General features: G+C 34.0%; 4 protein-coding genes across 5 annotated transcripts; 2 read left to right on the top strand and 2 right to left on the bottom strand.

Annotated features, from left to right (window-relative positions):
• On the top strand, positions 1964 to 4876 carry LOC109354227 (probable inactive receptor kinase At2g26730). Of its 2 annotated transcripts, XM_019596590.1 has the most exons (3): positions 1964 to 3371; positions 3854 to 4533; positions 4564 to 4876. In XM_019596590.1, exons 1-2 carry the CDS (start codon positions 2090 to 2092, stop codon positions 4504 to 4506), a joined length of 1935 nt encoding a protein of 644 aa, XP_019452135.1. In that variant the 5' UTR covers positions 1964 to 2089; the 3' UTR covers positions 4507 to 4533; positions 4564 to 4876. The 2 variants fall into 2 exon arrangements, with proteins under 2 accessions (XP_019452135.1, XP_019452126.1); XM_019596581.1 differs by having other exon boundaries at positions 3854 to 4876.
• On the top strand, positions 9744 to 12422 carry LOC109354240 (myb family transcription factor EFM-like). Its single transcript, XM_019596602.1, has 4 exons — positions 9744 to 10129; positions 10657 to 11277; positions 11510 to 11586; positions 11783 to 12422. Exons 1-4 carry the CDS (start codon positions 9934 to 9936, stop codon positions 12233 to 12235), a joined length of 1347 nt encoding a protein of 448 aa, XP_019452147.1. The 5' UTR covers positions 9744 to 9933; the 3' UTR covers positions 12236 to 12422.
• On the bottom strand, positions 13482 to 15032 carry LOC109354247 (GDP-mannose transporter GONST4-like). The gene has a single exon (XM_019596614.1). It carries the CDS (start codon positions 14849 to 14851, stop codon positions 13826 to 13828), a length of 1026 nt encoding a protein of 341 aa, XP_019452159.1. The 5' UTR covers positions 14852 to 15032; the 3' UTR covers positions 13482 to 13825.
• Positions 15840 to 19502, bottom strand: LOC109354257 (serine-threonine kinase receptor-associated protein-like). The gene is made up of 7 exons (XM_019596625.1): positions 19183 to 19502; positions 18848 to 18983; positions 18391 to 18472; positions 16904 to 17079; positions 16623 to 16760; positions 16404 to 16543; positions 15840 to 16322 (listed from the first exon to the last, which is right to left on the bottom strand). The coding sequence occupies exons 1-7, from the start codon at positions 19298 to 19300 to the stop codon at positions 16057 to 16059; spliced, it is 1056 nt and encodes a 351-aa protein (XP_019452170.1). The 5' UTR covers positions 19301 to 19502; the 3' UTR covers positions 15840 to 16056.

A 20027-nucleotide genomic window follows, 5' to 3' on the forward strand; every position in this document is an offset into this window, starting at 1 on the left:
GTCATTTTTGAATTTAGACTCAACCCTAAACCTGAAGCTAACCTGACCATAAATATTGATTGAGACAGTCTTTAAACCCAACCTTATACCCAATTACTTAATATTATGAATATGTATTTTGACATATAAAATGATATATGTATATATATATTTTTTAATCATGTATATATGATGCAAAATTAGAAAACCAATGATATTTTTGACCAAAAATATGTCATTACTAGGTAAACAATTGAATAGTGTCACATACAAATATGTTGAGCGAGTGACCGTTGGACGGATTGGACTGAATCATGTTTGACCATTACCCGACCCTAAATATAGATTGAGTCTAATTTTTGAACCGAAATCTAAATATTGAGTGTGTCCAGTTTTTGAACCTGAATTCAGCCCTAGATATTGTCTAACCTAATTGTTGAACTCAAACACAACCATAGAATCGATGACACCCAATACTATTTGAGCTATGATTGAACCATACTAGATGAATAGGTAGGGTCGAATCCTACTCACCCATAATAGCTACTATATCATTTAGCTGTTAACATTCAACTTTCAAATAGAATTTTGAACCAGCAGTGCGGCAACGGTGAGGATTACGAGTAAATTTCACACCAATTAACTAGATACAGGTGAAACAATTACTACTGCTATTAGTAAAAAAAAATTGTTGTTGTTGCTGCAAATACTAGGTAAGCTAAATTGCATGGATATGAATGGATAACACTTTGGTTGATGCACAAATTAATTAATGCAGAAGGCGCTGTGAATTTCCATATCCAATGAAAATGAATAGATGAACGCCGTCCATTTCACAAGTCCAAAGAATCAGTTCAATATTTATTCATCACTATTTGACTGACACACAGTATTCAGAGTTCAAACAATTTTTTATAATACTTGTCTCTTCATTAACGAAGATGATGCTTACTCTTTTTTTTTCACCGAATCAAAATCACAAATCCCAAAAGCATTCCGTGATTACACCACACCATTCATGTCTGTTACAATTTCATTACACCTTGGACCTTATTAAAAGCTTTTTACTTTTCATTTTATATTTTAGTTTAGTTAGAGCATTTTGTTCATAATATTATTCTTAATTGACTAAGAGTATTATTATTCCTTTTTTTCACCGTTTTCTGTTTTTTATTCTAATTTTTTATTGTTCTTAATCAAAGAAAATGAGGAGAGGTATATATATGAAAAAGTATATGTTGTGGACCCAAATAATAATGAGAATGATATTTGCCATTATGGAGAAAAAATAGATATTATTCTTATTTCATAGAAAGTTGTAATAAATTATAAAATAATACATGACATATAAATAATAATAAAATTGTTGTTCTTCATTAAAAAAATGTTCTTAGCCCATTCATTAAACTTCTAACCACTCCAAACCAAATACCCTTATCCTATACTATCATGCAAAAGACACCCACAAACACCATCTTTCTTTTATCTTCTTTGTCAATTGGAAAAGAGTTTATTATTTATAGATCTTTAGTATAAAGTCTTTTATACAATCATATTATGTATGATTTATTTATATTATTTTTATTTAACGATTAATGTATTAATAATGTAAAAATATCTTATATTTATAGTATATAATATTAAATTCATTGTAAACATATAAACAAAACATGTCTAAATACATTCATTCCTTAGTATTTTATCCATTTTAGTAATATGCAAATCAAGGAGTATAATTAATATATTTATTTGTATTAAATTAATCGAATATTTACGACTTCAATTTCATTCTATAAAAAATTTAACCATTATTTTCATTTGCATTATTAATCAGAAAACGATAGAATGTAATTATCATAATTTTTAAGGAAACACATGTCCTTAAAAAAGCGTGTGCAATATGTGGAGAGGAGAGTGTGGTTTATGTTAAGGACAGCTTTTTTATCTTCACTCTTAACACACTTCGTCATAGTCTATGTGTATCAGATAATAAAACCTTTACCCTTTCTCTCATTCTTTTCATCCTTATTATGGCTTATTCTTCGAAAATCGCTTATTCCTTCTTTTCCATTCTTCATTACTAAACCATCCAAACACTAGTACACTACTAATGGCGTTTATTATTTTCTTCTTCCTTTCACTTCTTCAACTCAGTTCCCGATTCAACTCGGAGCCAACTCAGGACAAAAAAGCCCTCATCGCTTTCATTTCACAAACCCCACACTCTTACCGTCTCAAATGGAACGTTTCTGACTCCGTTTGTAACTGGGTCGGAGTCCAATGCGATTCAACTAATTCCTCCGTCTATTCACTCCGTTTACCCGGTGTTGATCTCGTGGGTCGGGTCCCACCCGATTCAATTGGCCGTCTCACTCAGCTTCGGATTCTGAGTCTCCGTTCTAACGCTCTCACTGGTCAAGTTCCTTCCGATTTCTCTAACCTCAAATTTCTTCGAAGTCTTTATCTTCAAAATAACCGATTTTCCGGCGAGTTTCCACTGAGTCTGACTCGGCTAACTCGTTTAAATCGTTTGGTTCTCTCATCTAATAACTTCAACGGCACAATTCCTTTCGCTATAAACAATTTAACTCGTCTCACTGGTTTGTTTTTGGAGAATAACACCTTCTCCGGTGAAATTCCAAGCATTACTATCAAATTGGTTAACTTTGATGTTTCAAATAACCGTTTAAACGGTTCCATTCCTGAATCATTGTCGAAATTCCCTGCGTCTTCTTTTGCGGGAAATTTAGATCTATGTGGTGGACCTTTGCAGCCATGTGAACAAAATTTTCCGGCACCGGCGCCGTCGCCGGAGTCTACAGTTCCGTCGAGCCTGGTGCATCAGAAGTCTAAGAAGCTTTCAACTGGTGCCATTATTGGAATTGTTGTAGGTTGTGTTGCCGGTGCGTTGTTATTGCTTCTGCTTGTGTTGTTTTGTTTACGGAAACGGAAGCGGCGGCAACCACCGAAGTCGCCGAAGCCAGTGGCAACGGCGGCACGTAGTGTCCCTACGGCGGAGGCAGGAACGTCGTCGTCTAAGGATGAAATAACGGGTGGTTCAATGGAAAGTGAGAGGAACAAGTTGGTGTTTTTGGAAGGAGGGATATACAATTTCGATTTGGAGGATCTGCTTCGTGCTTCGGCGGAGGTGTTAGGGAAAGGGAGCGTGGGAACTTCGTATAAGGCGGTGCTAGAGGAAGGGACGACGGTGGTGGTGAAGCGGTTGAAAGATGTGGTGGTTACGAAGAAAGAGTTCGAAATGCAAATAGAGATATTGGGGAAGATTAAACATGAGAATGTGGTTCCTCTTAGAGCTTTCTACTTTTCCAAAGATGAGAAATTGCTTGTTTATGATTACATCACTTCTGGTAGCCTCTCTGCTCTTCTTCACGGTAAAATTCTTTCTTTTCACTTCCTTTCCTTTTTATTATCGGAATTTCTTGTTTGTATAATTATCTCTTTCAACAAGTATTACTTCCAATATTTGAATTTTTCACCTTTTAGTCGTCCTAGATCTAGTGGAGTCTCACGTCACTAGACATTACCATATTGTTATTAACTTTTGAAGTTTTAATTTTGAGTTGTAGTTTGTACACTATTGAGAGCTTGCCATTGTTACGTTTTTTGATGGAATTGTCATTGTTTGTTTATGTTGTTCCTGCTCCAGCTGTTTATGTGTAGAAATTAGAGTATTCTAATCTGGTAAATTGAAATGATTGCCATTATTTTAATCCATGCTTTTAGAGCAAACATTCTCGATAAGTGAGAGAGTGTGTTTCTTTAATTTTCTACTCACTTTCATAACATGCAGTAATGATTTTGATTGTGACATTCACTTCACTTTAACTTTTATATTATATCATTGTGAATACAGGGAGCAGAGGGTCTGGGAGAACGCCATTAGGCTGGGAAAACAGAAGGAGAATAGCATTAGGGACCGCAAGAGGGGTTGCATGCCTCCACGTGTCAGGCAAGGTGGTCCATGGCAACATCAAATCTTCCAATATACTCCTCCGAGGGCCCGACAACGATGCAAGCGTTTCGGATTTTGGCCTCAACCCATTGTTTGGCAATGGAGGCCCATCCAACCGCATTGCAGGTTATCGTGCCCCAGAGGTATTAGAGACTCGTAAGATGACGACTTTCAAGTCTGATGTTTACAGCTTTGGAGTGTTGTTGTTGGAGTTATTAACCGGTAAGGCACCCAACCAAGCATCACTGGGTGAAGATGGCATTGATCTTCCAAGGTGGGTCCAGTCAGTGGTTCGCGAAGAATGGACAGCCGAGGTGTTCGACGCCGAGCTCATGAGGTTCCACAACATAGAGGAGGAGATGGTTCAGCTGTTGCAGATTGCAATGACTTGTGTTTCAGTGGTGCCTGATCAGAGGCCAAGTATGCAGGAAGTGGTGCACTTGATTGAGGGCATGAATAGGGGAGAGACTGATGATGGTTTAAGACAATCCTCTGATGACCCTTCTAAAGGTTCTGAGGGTGAGTCAAGGACACCACCTAGGTCCACACCTTAAACAAAAGGTTGGAAAAGAAAAAAGAGATTGTTGAAATGGAAAAAAGAGAAAAAGGGGAAAGGACAAAACAAGGTGGTGGTGGCTTTTCTTTGATTTGCTGTAACTTTTTTAGTGTATTTTATTTCATTTTTCTATTTTATTTATTAATTTCAATGGTTTTTACAGGTTGGTGAGATTTTGTATTGTTCATAAAGTGTGAGAGGAGCTTATTGAGATTGACCATTTCATGAAAATCTTAGTTACTATTTTCCATATTTGTTAATGTTAATTCATTTTTATATTAGTTGGTTTGTCCATAATCAAGCACATTTTTGTAATTGTATTTATTCTCTTGTCGCCATGCTGCTATGTCAGCATGTTAATGTTCTCACTCATCTAGTTGCAATTGTTCTTTTATTAGCATAGGGCCTTATATGAAATCAGCATTGACTTAAATTATAAACTAGAGCACGCGCGCATTTGTTGAAAATAGTGCTAGCATGATTAACTTCACACTAATTCTGCTCTGGTTCCTTTGTGCAACCCTCTCTTCATAGACTATTTTTATACAACTCCTTCATATAGTGCATGTTTAGTTGCACATTAAGTTGATCAAAATATAGGTTTAAGAGAATGAAAACGTATAAGCTACAAGAGAGGGGTACATTGTGCGTTTGAGGGTAAAAATGCTGAACAAATATTAGATTATAGGTCTTAGCACCGAATCTTAGTTTTAATCTTAAATCAATCGAGTTAAATCATATTATCCTAATTGTGAAGTCCAATTGGATGAGCAATGTCTAGTTCTCGGTCAAATCGACTAGTCTAAAGCTCAGTTTTATAACATAGGCTAATAATTTTAAAAGTGGTTGTGACCTTGGTAATTGATCATGAGATTGATTTTTTTAAATCATATATTTAACCCCTACTCGATATCCTATCCAAGTTGGGTAAAAGCATTATAGATGGTAAAACTCTTTCTATAAATAATACTTTTTGCAATTGAAAATTTATCTAATTGTATAATACTTAAATTAACATACCATATAATAAATTAACATTTCGAAGTTAATGAAAAAAAATATAAAGAATATTTTAAGCTATAAAATAAATTCCCAACGGTTCTTGCTTTCTTAAGAGATGAAAAAAACTAATGAAATGAGAGGCGATGAGTGTTCTTCACGCCACACTTATATTATATTGCCATTTGATGCACCTCTTCCTTGTAGGGAAAAAAAGTTGCATGGGGTAATCATCAAAGACCATGGAATAAGCTTCCTTGCCATCCAAGTTTTTGTTTAATCAACATTTTTAGTCATTCACAATAATGGTTTTTGATTTGTTAGATATGGTTGGAAAGACCCTTTGGGTAAAGCAAATTTAAATTAGTAGGAAAAAATACACCAAAATATAAAGTCAAGTCATAAACCATAGTTGGAGTTTAAATCCTAACTAACTATTGTTGTTGTGTGGTAGTTGGATTTATATTAGAGTGTAGAAATGGGAATCCCTTACAAGGTATCTATCTACTATAGCATAGTCATTATGATCATAATTATCACAAAAACATTATGAACATTTATTTTATATATTAAGATATTAACAACCAAAGTAGAATTAGGCCAACCTACAATGAAGTGTCTATTAGTGTCTTGAGGATCTGTGCAAAGTTCAATGACAAGAACAATGGCCAATAATGTTAATACATATAGTGGAGATCACATGTCTCACTTTTTATGTCTCATTATGTTCCAAATCAATTGAAATTTGATATATATTTAAAAATAAAAATAAAAAAATTATTTTTTTATCTTATTTGATGAAATTTAATTGGTTTAGGATATAAGGACAGAAATATTTGGAGACAGAGGATCCTGTTCTAGAACCTTTTATGCATCGGATAGGTTTTAGTGTCTTCAATGACTTCCAGCCTGTTGTCTTTGCTTGCACATGAAACAAACTGCTCCTGCATATTATTGGTGGACCTGGAAGCCACTGAACAATCATTTTTTTTCTTGATTTTAATGTTAGGATATGAAACCTGAACATTAGAGAGTTAGTGATATATTTTCGATAAGATAGATTATGTACATTTACTCTCTCCGTACTTCATTAAGTGAGAATCTTGTCCACTATGCCGTTTTTTTGAATCGAAGTTTGAAAGGGGTATATGGTGAACATCAACTACTATTGTTACTATAGTTGGGCCTCATTTGAGAAGAGTACGAGAGGTGATATACGGTTAGTTTTTCAAACTTTTGGGCCTACAAGGTTTTATTTCCAAGAAAAGATAAATTTAGGAAGAAGCCCAAAATATAAAACCGATACATAGATGTAGTTTTTCTTCATATATTTGTCTGCCCTTATTAATTCAATTCAAAAAATTGATTACTTTATCATTTCCATCCAATTTTAATAAATCGTTTGAGTCTTTAAATATTTTAAAATATGAGGAAGAATCCAAAATGATATTTAAAATTGATTGAAAATGGTATGTTTTATGTTAGAGGTAATATAAAGGTTGGCCAAAAGTTCCCAAATGATGAATAATGGTCTATAACTCAAAATAGAAAAAACAAATAAAAGTGATTGGTGGACAAGAGTTTCATGTCTCTATCAAACAATGATCAACTTAAATGATAACCAAGATGTTTTACAGAGGAGACCAAATCTAAATCATATAAGTTTAGGTTTATTCAGATTTCAAGTGCGAAATGTGGGTGGTGAATAATGGATAAATTGGCATGCATATGAGTGACAAGATCCATTGACGTAATACATTAAAATTTTGGATTGAAATTTAGTGTCAAACTTATTTACTTCTTTGCTTAACAAATTTATTAGATATGTTGTTAGTTTTGGCTCTTCATTTTTAACAATCTCATTATTAAAAGGATTCGTAATATAATCATATGAGTTATTCTCATTGCGGTTCGAAGACCATAAAAGAGAAAGAATAACAACAATCAAAATATCAATTATCAAAAGTCATGTAGATTAAAAAAAAACTTCATAGATGTGAAGATCACATGTGAAGGTATGTAACTCTAGTGCAACTCACAAAACAAGTTTATTCAGTTTGTCTACTTAATTGTGATCCCTTGGGACTAAGGGATTCAAACTTCAAACTATACATGAATATAAATCCAAATAATTAAATTATGTAAAAGAAGATATGGAAATCTTATAAGTTATAACACAAATAAAAGACTAATTGTGAAAAATGTATGCACTTGAGGAGCATGAGAGTGATAAAGAGAAGGGGAGGAATATTATGGAACAATATTATGGACACGTGTCTCGAGGATAATCACTTCTTCTTATTCTTTTTTATGATTTTTATTTTATTTATCCCTTTTCTTTTCTTTTGTATGGTGAAAGAATGGAAAATAAGAATCTTTATGAAGAAAAGGTGTGGGTTGGAATGTAGCTTGTACTAGAAGACTAAGTTGGAAACCAACCCACCATTTTTATTGCATATTGGATGTCTTGTTCGGATGGAAATAATGATATATGAAATAAATAAACTTTGAGATGGTTTAATTTTTATCTTATTTTTAATAAAACAAATTAACAAGTTTATAAATAATACCATCGTTTTCTTGTCTTTTAATAGAGGATTTTCCAATACCGAAGAGGATCTTAAATCACCTTTTTATTTTTAATTTAAAATAACATATTTTGTTAAATGTAGATATTTTAAATTTTAAAGGTTAAACTATAAAATTATTCAATCTATCAAATGTTGCAAACTTAATTATGTTGTATTTTACAAATGGGTTTAAGAGAGAAATATTCTTTGATCTTGCTTGTATGAAACCCACAAGGAATGAACTCCATTAAACTAATAACTTTTCAAAAGCCTTACATGACCCTATTATAATGGAGCTTTTGTACCCTAACCAAACCAAAATAACACAAAAATGGTTTAAAATGTAGTAAAAGAGAATCTTCTTACCTTCCTACACACTTCGTTAAAGAGAGTAATAAATGATTCTTCTTGTTTCCTTTATCACTCTTTTAGGAGAAGATTTTTTTAACCCCTTTAAGCTTAGGGGGTTGTGTTCCCTTAACTTAGAGTCATTGAATTGGAATTAAGATATTCCTTCCTTAGAGGCAAATATTTTATTCTATACTATGAATGTTTCTCATTTTTTTAGAATAGATATTCCTTCTTTTCTCTTAATGCACTCAAATTCATCACCATTATTCAACTTTTGGATTGTAAGAAAAAGTTGCAAGGTGGATTAATACTAAAACGTACCTATTTGAATATGTGCTCTCTCTTTTCTCTTTATTCACCATCATGTTGGTAAAAATTATGTGTTGATGATTGTAAATGCTCCACCACAATCCAAGAAGTTTTTGCATTAATTAATCACAATATAATCAATAATTTTTCTTCCAACAATGATATATCTAGCATGGATAATGTAGCTTGTGCATGTGTAAGCAACCAAAATATAAAAATATAAATTTATGTTTTAAAAAAAAAAATTAATTGACATTTTTCTATTGGACCGAGAAAAAAATAGAGACATATGATCTCTATCACCATTTCAATCTAATTACTTAATACTTTATATGTATATATTTCCCACCAAAAAATGTTGAAGTCATTCATATCATAAATGACATTGGCTACTATAAACAAAGTTTAGTTTACTCATTCATGGTTCACAATTAGCCTCTTGATAGAGAGTTAGACTCGTCTTTATTATTGGAGATTATATATCTATTTTTTAGTGTATTTTTAAGGCTAAAAATATAATTTAAATGTAAATTAAATATACAAGTATTCTTATTCTTTGATTTTTCAATGTTTTTTCTCATAATTATCCTCTCCAGTAATAGTTTCGCGAAGCAAATCAAATAGAAGAAAGATAATAGAACTAGATAATGAGGTTTAGATTTAATACTGAGTCTAATAACACTTATTATGAAAATAAAAGGAGTACAAGCTAAGGAGGGATAAAAAGAGAGAAAGGAGTAAAGAAAAGAAGGTGTAACAGTGAGAAGAATAATATTTTTTTCACTGGTGATTTTGAATTAGTAGAAAGAACACTTAGAGGTTCTAAAACTTTGTTCAAAGCACATGACCCTCTAATATGTCAAACTATTTGATTCCTTCTCTAACACCATCTCTCTCTCATTTCTTTTTAAAATAACTTTGTTTTATTTTTTGACATTGGTTCTATATATCTGTGTTCGAAGTTACATATCCTTTTGCTTTATCCTATGCTTTTTCTTTACTCTCTTTCACTCTCATAAACCCTACTTTGTTCTCACAAACAACATTGCCTCATCCCTTTCTTTCTATTGCCCCCACCAGAACTAGAAAGTGAAGAAGAAGCCAAACACCTTCTTTTGCTCTTGTTTCTTCCTATTTTTGCATGAATATAATCTTAAACACTTTGATATATATGCTTATTATTATACGTTAAAAAAATGGCATCATCATCATCACCATTATCCCAACTAAGCCTTGATTCTAAGCCCCATATGTTACTCAAATCATTTGTGGATCAGAATTGTGATCAAACCTACAAGCTTGAAGAGTTCCTTTCTCGACTTGAGGAAGAACAACTCAAGATTGATGCTTTCAAGCGTGAGCTTCCTCTCTGCATGCAACTTCTCACTAATGGTATACTATAATATACTATACTATACTATACACATTTCAAATTAATCATCTTCTATAATCATCTTCATTCAAAGTCTGCTTATAAACTAATTAAACATTCAGATTCCGAAACCTTAAAGATTAAACTCATACTGAACTTAATATACTATGCAAACTCAATCAGGATATTTGTTTATTTCTTCTGATGATATTCCTAACTTCTTATTAATAAATTAAGGCTAATGTTTATAATTAACCTTTATCTTGTCCTTCTTCTTTTCCGTTCTGTCTTTTATAGTTCCTCATCTTTTTCTTTTCCACCGTTAAATAGGTATAAGATAAGGCCTTTTTCATGTCTAACAGTTCTACACTTTTTTTCTTTGAATTCAAAATAGTGATAAGCCATTCTTCCTTGTAGAAACAACACAGACATCATTCAATATTGGTTTCTTTCTATCTTCTTCTTCTTTTGCATACCAAGCAATTTAGTTAGTTAACAAGTTAACATAATAATTGTTACAATTAATTGATTTTGGTAATTGGGACAGCTATGGAGGCTTCAAGGCAGCAACTTCAGGTGTGCAGAGTAAATCAAGGGACAAGAACAGTTCTGGAAGAGTTCATACCAATAAAACATTCAACCTCTGATAGCAGTTCTTCTGAAAAGGAAACAACCATAACTGATAACAAGGCAAATTGGATGACTTCTGCTCAGTTATGGAGCCAAGCAAGCGAAGGAACAAATCAACAATCCACAATAATCACACTATCTCCTAAAGAAACAGCTGTTAATATTGGCTTCAGCATGAGCCCTAATATAGTTTCAGACAACAATAACAAACGTATGAATCATAATGGTGGAGAAGGAGGAGGAGCTTTCCTTCCATTCTCAAAAGAAAGAAATTCCCCCCAAGTTTCTGCTTTGAGGGGTCTTCCTGAATTGGCTCTTAATGAGGATAAGAAATGTGGAGAGCTATGTCAGAAGAAGAGGGAGAATTCAAGCAACAGTGGCAGTGATGTAATGATAGTTGATCAAGGAAAAGGGTCCTCTCATGCACAAAACACAACAACCACTACTACTCAAACTCATAGGAAAGTGAGAAGGTGTTGGTCACCTGAATTGCACCGTCGATTTGTTAATGCTCTTCAAATGCTTGGTGGTTCTCAAGGTATATAATATAATAAGCATGTAGTTTAGATTAAGACAACAAAACCAAAACGAAAAAGAACTTTATGAATCGCTTACAACTTAGCCCCCCATAATTTAGTCATCAGTGTAATCTAAACATCTTAATTACTATAGAATCATTAGATTAATTTAATCTGTTTTTAGAACAGATAAACTGAAGATACTTTGCATTATATTAAATACTTGTGATAATTTGTGTTTTGTGTTTACAGTGGCCACTCCAAAACAGATTAGGGAGTTGATGAAGGTTGAGGGTTTGACCAATGATGAAGTTAAAAGCCATCTCCAGGTATCTCTCTCTCTCTCTCTCTCTCTCTCTCTCTCTCTCTCTCATATAATACATAGAGCATGAAAGAGCACCTTTGTTGTTGTTGTTGTACTATTATTATTGACTCACTCACATAATGCATATTCTACATTTCCTAACACACTTGTGTTTCTGAAATTTCTGAAACCCTTTTTTGTCCTATTTTGTTTGTTGACAGAAATATCGGCTTCACACCAGAAGACCCAGTCCAAGTCCACAAACTGGTGCACCACCACAACTTGTGGTCCTAGGAGGAATCTGGGTCCCACCAGAATACACCACCGCAGGCGCGCCTACACTCTATGGCACCCATGCACCACCACCCCACTACTCAGTACCTCAAGAGTTCTACACTGCGGCGTCGCCGCAGCAGCTGCTTCCACCTCCTCAGAGCCACGACTTCTTGCATCAACATCACCAGAACCACCATGAACTCATGCAGCACGTGTACAAGACGGCGCAGCAGAGGCAAAGTTCGCCGGAATCTGATGTTGAAGGAGGGTCAGAGAGTATAGAGGATGGGAAATCGGAGAGTAGCAGCTGGAAGGGGGAGAGTGGTGAGAATGAAGGAGAGATGAAAAGGGTGCAGATTGAAGAGAGTAATGGGAGTGAGATTACTCTCAAATTTTAGCTAAATTGAGCTCACAACTTAAGCGTTTTTTTAGAATTTTAGGGTTTCCTTGCATGTGTCTTAATATGATATATGTTCAAAACTTCAAAGTGTTCATCCTGATTCATTAAAAATATGATGGCTAAATTTTGTGAATAATAGCAATGTGCACAAACAAACAGTCTTTGAGAAATGTTAATTAGATTTCAGTTCACAGTCAAATGAATCAAATGTATACATGATTGTATATCCACCATGCATTTACAACAAAGTGTTTAAAATTATAAAGAAATTTAAATAAATATAATGTTACTCGTAGGATTCACAATGAATAATAACATTTTGTGGGTGTTAATATTTACATTACTATAGTGTTTATTGTTTAAATTAGAGACTTGAAGCAACAAGATCCATTTGGATGTTTGCAACTTGAAGGGAAGAGAAAAACTTGAGACTTCTTTCATAAGTGCACTCTTAATTCTCTTCTTTCTCTATGTTATCATCCTAATCAGAGGGTGCAATTTACATAGTTAATACAATAAAATACTTTTACCAATCCAAATATGCAAAAGACATTCGTGGAAAATGGCATTTACATTGCTCGGAGTTTGAAAATGAAAGTAATCTAACAGCATTATAATATTTCTGAACTTTTTTAGCACAAAACTGCTGAACTGAAAATTTAAACAGGGGATGAGGAAAACATTACAAAATATACGTGAGTGCATTTCTCAAGAATAGTGAGATTGGGCTAAGGAGACCACAATTATGTTTTACTGTTTTGATGTAACAAGGGAGGAAGACCACCTACTTTCTTACTAATGGCTAAGCAAGGCACCAAGTTCTGTGAATCATTGAAGTGATTTAAATCACAATTGCCTAAGAGAAAAAATTGCTAAATGGTCCACCAGAAATCAGTGAGAAATTACAAGATGACAAACAAGTTTGTCAGAAAGTTTAAGGCCTGTATGAAAACTTCCGGTCATGAAATATGATGCAAGAACTTACAATGAGTTTACTTATTTTCAATAGAAAACAATAGATGATCGATTTTGAAACGACTAATAACCTTGCTCATCTAAATAACACACTTTGTGCAAGAACAAAAAACATGACAGTGCCCCGAACCTCAAAGAGAAGATAAATGTTAAGAGAAACAAATAACCGTGTTTAAATAATAGCTATAATGAAGTCTGGCATTAGGCAAATCCAAGAAAAGATAATCATATGAGGAAAAAACAAATAATAATAAGTGAAGAACTTGGTGAATAAAGAAAACAACTATGTCAGCAAATTCTCAATTTCATATGCTACAGAAAAGAATACCTCATTACATAAAAATTTCCTGAGACTGCTGAGATATTCATAAGACCCAGGTCGTGGGATTAAGGCAGGAATTATACAGCTCAAATATAAAGTACCAGCTATAAATAAATAGTACAAATCAAGGTTCTAAATTGCACAACATTACTATTTTGGCAGTATATCCATATTGTGGCTGCATCAGCCACATTTTCTCGTAATTGCATTGAACAGAACCATAACAGCAACCGCAATTTAGAACCTTGCAACCGCAAATTAGAACCCTAGTACAGACGCTTATAAGCAAGTTTACCCTTTTCTCGACTTCTCACCTTCCAAATCATCCTTATCATCAATGCCAATTTCAATATCTGCCTGCTTAGCCACCAATGGCAATGCATCACGCGGCCCAGTAACCGATTGCTGATAAAGGACTCCACCAACAATAGTAAAAAGCAAACAAACCAACCCCACAGGACTAGCATGCTTATCCCAAATAGTCACATTGATAGCAACAGTAAGAAACTTATTCACCACACCAGTCACAGTAAACGCCGTAGCAGACACAGCTTTCCTCGCCGCAAACCCGAAAAAACTAATAAGCAAACCAAACACACAAGACAACGAAACAGCAACAAATGCAGTCAAATCAAACAAATTCCCAGAACCCGATCTAAGAGCATCAAAAACCTCAACATTCTCACCAGTCAAAAACCAAAAAAAAGGAGCCATCATAAGAGACAACAAATTATTATAAAAAACAAAACCCCAAGTATTCAAACCAAGATTCATAACAATATGTTTGATATAAACCATCTCAGTAGTAATCGTAACCAAATAAGCAAAAGCCCATGAATAAGCAGTGAGGGTAAAAGCTGAATCCGTTACAACATAACCAACAGCACCAGCTAGAATAACAACGAGGGACAAAAAGGTAAAATTGGAGGGAATCGGTTGATTCCTGAAAAGGGTATCAGCAATAGCAACGAGGAGAGGGGTGAGGGATCTGAAGACGATGAAGGTGTCGACGTTAGCGTGACGGAGGAGGTTGGTGTTGGTGAATATGGCGAGGTAGAAAACGAGTGCGGCGGGGAAGAATTTTTTGGCGGTGGCGAAATTGAAAGGGTCGTGGTGGAGAAACCCTAATTTGGATAAGAGGAAAACGGAGAGTGCTGAAGAGAGGTATTGTAATGCAGTTAAGAGACCAGGGTAGTTGAATTGTGTGATTGCATATTTGTTAATAATGGCTAAGAGGCTTGAACAGAGTGCGTAACCTATTACTAAACCTGGTGTTGTGTATTGTTGCTTCGATTCGAATCGAATGGGAGGGGACATTGTTTCTTCAAAAAGGGTTAGAAATTAGAACAGAGATGGAAAGTAAATTCAATGTTTTATGGGAGCCATAGATCTCATACTTATTACAAGATCTTCACGTGTTTCATTGAATATTTAAGGTAGCAATATGAAATGTTTTAAGGTCAAGTTATGATTGAGATTTGAGACCATTTCCTTGTCCAGTGTGGCTATTCTCTACCACTTTTGGTTTCTACTTCAGTTTAGATCTGAAAATTTATTTCGGGTAGATTTACAGCATTGCAATGGTAATCATTATTACAAAATTACAGTGTTTTGTATACTGTCACCAAATCACTTATTATTAATTCTCAAACAAAAAAATACAAATCAGAAGTGAATGATGTACTGACAGTGTAAAATTACAGATTTTAAACTTAATTACAATAGTCATGAGTCCATATATAAGTATAAAAATGGATATAAGATAAAATCTCGGCCATCCATGTGAAACAAGGAAACATCCTTACTATTATTAATCCATCTTTCCATTATTTTGGAATTGATGATGTATTTATGTTAATTACACTCTATTTTGGAAGCTCAAAGCCTTTTTTTAAAATAACTTAGAAAAGGCTAGCCTCAACATACCACTATAAAAGTGGATTGAGCAAAAACAAAAGTTCCATATTAATATACTTTAACAGTGTATAAATTCTATACACTATTATTACAATATTCACCTTTCATATTTAATCATTATTAACTTTTCATATAATTCAAATGAATGTTTACACTCAAAAATGAAAAAAATATAACTTAAAGTACACCCTTAAAATGTATGAATAAGAGTTATATGGTGGATAACATTAGGTGGGCTAGGCCAATATTGCCAATGCTATGCTACTCCAAATTCAGCCTTAAATTATTCTGATTATTCATACTCCAAATTAACTACAACTAAGTCATAAACTTTATTCAACTTATCTAAGTAATGTCTTGGTGAAATTCACAAAGTGGGAAGATATAATGAAATGCAAATAGCCTCTCACCCTAAAATAGAAAGGGATTAGGGAAGGCAAACTTAAAACTTAGTCCAAGTAGCTGGAACAAGGTCGTTCAGTTCAGTGGGTGTCCAATAATAAACTAACATTTACAAAATTGTTTACTAATCAAGTGCAGAAGTTGGCACATGATCTAGGTAACTCTAACACCCTGCCACACGAAGTATGCGAGTTTTAGCACCATTACTCCACAGCCTCTTCCTTTTCTTTGGATTTCCCCTCATCTGTAATATGAAAACCCTGTATCTTATGTGAAACCTCATCGGCAGTTACCTTCATCGCCTTTTCAATTGATTCGTTTGCAGGTAAGGCCTCAGATGATGCATCATCAGACAATGGGCCTGTCTGCCATATTCTGATGGTTCCATCCTCAGATCCTGAGGCATATGATTCTCCTCCAGGAGAGAAACGGACACAGTGGACAGGACCATGATGGCCCTTGTTGCATGCTGCCATCCAAGATATATCATCATCAAAATATTTTTATACACAACACAAGGAAATGGTAGAATTGGTTGCCAATAACTCACCAATCTCATTGCCTGTATGGAAATCGAAAACATGAACCCACATGTCTTCTCCCCCAGCAACGAACTTGTTCCCATACTTTGGCTCCAATGAAGCGGATTCCATGGTGCAGGGCATATCATAGCTCTTTACCAATCCATAGCTGAAAAATCAAAGTAAAAAACATGAACAATAAGAGCAGATAATGGTAAAGAAATTGACCAACTAGACTTGGTACTTACTGATTTGCATCCCAAAACTTGACAGTGGAACCATCAACAGTTGTAATATAGCGGCCATCCTGACTCACTTCAGCGCTTGTCACAGATGACTTGGTCTCAAGAGTCTGGACTATTTTGCCACTCCTTACATCCCATAACCTTTGAAATATCAACTACATTTAGTGCAATATAAAGCATCCAATACGATAACTTGTAAATTACAACACGCAAACCAAGCTAATACACAAACTTTATAACCCAAGAAAAGCTTCCAGCATCAAATGGTTTGATGGAGTATATACCTGACACCTCCCATATCACTACAAGAACTCAAAATTGTCTGGTCACTATGAAGCCATGCAACAGTTCTGATGGAACCCGGGGATTTATCCACTTCTCTGGGTGGTGCATCAGGCTGATTCATATCATAGATTCGAAGAATTTTCTCTACTCCTCCAGTGAGCAAGAGGTGTGTATCCTGCTCCCAGGTACATAAATATAAGTAAATATGAAAGGAGAAGCATTTGTAGGGAAGGCCCAGATAATGATCAGATATTGACTCTCCAAATTTCACACTATCTATAATAGACAGAAAGCATTGACAAAGAATTTCAACCAGACAAAGATAAAATACTTTTACAGGAAAGGATTGGTATAATAAACGTAATTTGTAAGAACTAACAAGGGACATAGGGTAAAATGGAAGAAGAAATGTGTAGTAAAGGAGAAATTCTAATTTGAAGAGTACACATAAGGCCTTTGCTAAAAAAATGTAAAGGCATAAAGCAGGCAGATCCTTGGAACTGTGATGAAAAGTCATGGAACAAATCCAACTACTTGCAATATTGGCATTAGGATACTCATTTAATAAATTCTAGGCATATGTCTGTGTTAATGCCTCTAGAACTCAAATTCCCCCTTTCTTGTGTGTTTTCTCATCCAGTGGTTCATTCATTTTGTACTTTATCACTCATACATTGTTTATCTTTTTCTACGGTAATAAACATCAACAGAAATCAGAGTAACTAGTATGAAAATAACAGCCAATGTTTTCAAAACCATACATCCTACGAACTGGAAAAGGGAAAGGCTTTAGGTTTTGAGGTTGTACCATTACTAAAACGGGGTTTTGTGAATACTTATATATTCCATAAATAATGACAGTATAAAAAATATACACATATATGCATATAATACAATAAATATATTTTCACCAAATGATACTATATTAATTATATCATAAAGAAATAAATTCAAAATAAAATTTAATTCCACTAATGAAGAACAAAAGTGTGGTGGCAAGTTATCCCACTCTTATGACATAGAGGTTTGGTTCCTTGAAAGCAATCCTTTGACATTATCTACATTGTCGCATTAGAATGAATATTTAATAATCAATCATAAATGTATACGATCAGTCTCTAGCTAGATGGTAAAAATCAGAGAGGGCTATTTGGAAGTATTTTCCTAGCTTCAATGATTTATTCCAACAAAGGACTAGGATGGAGCTAGTCATGAGGGGTTTGGGTAGTTTTCATAACACCATGATCAAATGTCATTGTCAGTTTGCCACCATTAGTACCAACGAAAAATTAAGCCGATCCAATCACCCAAACTGGAACCGGTAATCCAGTACAAACCAGTTCACGTTTCTGATGTCTGTTTTGAAAATATTGAGCCCGATGGCTATATCAAACCGGCCAATGGATCTGCACCAAGTTAACTCTGTCCAACCAGTTAGTCCAGTTTCGAAAACTACGAAAACAGCATAATAATGAGCCAAACCTACCTCAGAAAAAGCACATGCTCGAACAATGTGCTTATGTTCAAAAGAGTGCAATTCATCTCCCGTTAATGCATCCCAAACTTTCCTGCACATGAAAGCAACAAAGATCTTTCAACATTTAATCAATGAACTACAATAGAATACACTGCATTCATTGCTATGTATAAAATGATTCTACTGCACAATACTGAAAGAAACACTCATGACTCATATTATTGGAAGACAAGTTATCAAATACATTATAATCAACTTTCTGAATTTGCTATAAAATGGAAATAGACATGACCAGGAAAACCTAACTTCCAATGTTACCGATAGGCACAAAAATAATTCAACATGACTGTCAAAACCCATGATCAGATTATTCCTAATGTAATAAGCTCAACTACTCATGTACATTGAATCAAGTTAAACAAACAGTTTCCTTTTGTTAAGGAAACTAGCAAACAAAAATGCATACGTTGAGAAATCAGCAGAAGCAGATGCAGCACGCAACGCATTAGTATCCAAGCAGCAACTCCACACAGCACCTTTATGACCTTCAAATGTTCCAATCCAATCCCCAGTCTCACCATTTCTGAGCATGGGACTAGAATCTGAACACAAGAAAAACACACATAACCTAAAATAGTTTTTTTTTTTTTCAAAAGAGATAACAATTACAATAACCAATATAACAAGGTTTTAACTAGCCATTATGGTTTAAGAAACTCCCAAAACCTCAACAATTTCGGGTAAATGCGCAAAACCTTAACATATCTGTGTATTTATTGGTGGATTCAGAAAAGTGAATACCTTTGCTTGCGCTGATGAGGAAGAAGCCATCGGGGGTAACGGGACTGTAGAAGAGATCAACCACTGGGCGAGAGTGACCATGGCACACAAGTGGAACTGACACTTTTTTCTTCTCCATATTTTTTGGGATCCCAAATTAGAAGAACCCTAAATCTATGATTCAGAGAGAAATGAAAGTAGAGTGATTAATGAAAATGGATTTATTATTATTTATTATTGAGAAATTTGAATGAAAATGAGATATTGAGATTATTATAGATCGAAGGGAAGAAGAGAAAGAAAATGGGATTAAAATGGCAAGTAGGGTGATGAAGAATGGCGGGGTTTATACACTATACGATGAATAATAAGAGACCAACTAATAACTATATTGTTGATCTAGAGATGTAAAGCTCATCGTGATTTCAAAGTTAAAGATTGATTTCTAAAAACAACACTTGTTATGGAATAAGATACGATTACTCCACACCCAAAAAAGACAAAAGATTACCTACCAAAAAATATAATTTTGAATTTAAATAATCTTATTATATTATACAAAAATAGTAATATTAAAATAAAAAATCTTATCATAATTAGCCAACTCTTAAAAAATAATATAATGTCGTCTTAAGTCTCAACTCTCATATTAATGTTGTTTATGTTAATAGTATCATTTTTACATGCAGGTATCAAAAAATGTACATACAGAGTGTATTTTCTTATTATGTTTGGGTAATAAACTTGGTTTGTAAAAGATGATTATAAACCAAACATAAGCGAAAAGAAAGAATGAAATTTTAGAGAAGTGCTTATAACAATGGAATTTATGTTGGGTGATTAAATATGATTTTAAGACAGTTTCT

Source organism: Lupinus angustifolius, chromosome LG01 (assembly GCF_001865875.1).
Source record: "Lupinus angustifolius cultivar Tanjil chromosome LG01, LupAngTanjil_v1.0, whole genome shotgun sequence".
In the NCBI taxonomy this organism is placed as follows: Eukaryota; Viridiplantae; Streptophyta; class Magnoliopsida; order Fabales; family Fabaceae; genus Lupinus; species Lupinus angustifolius.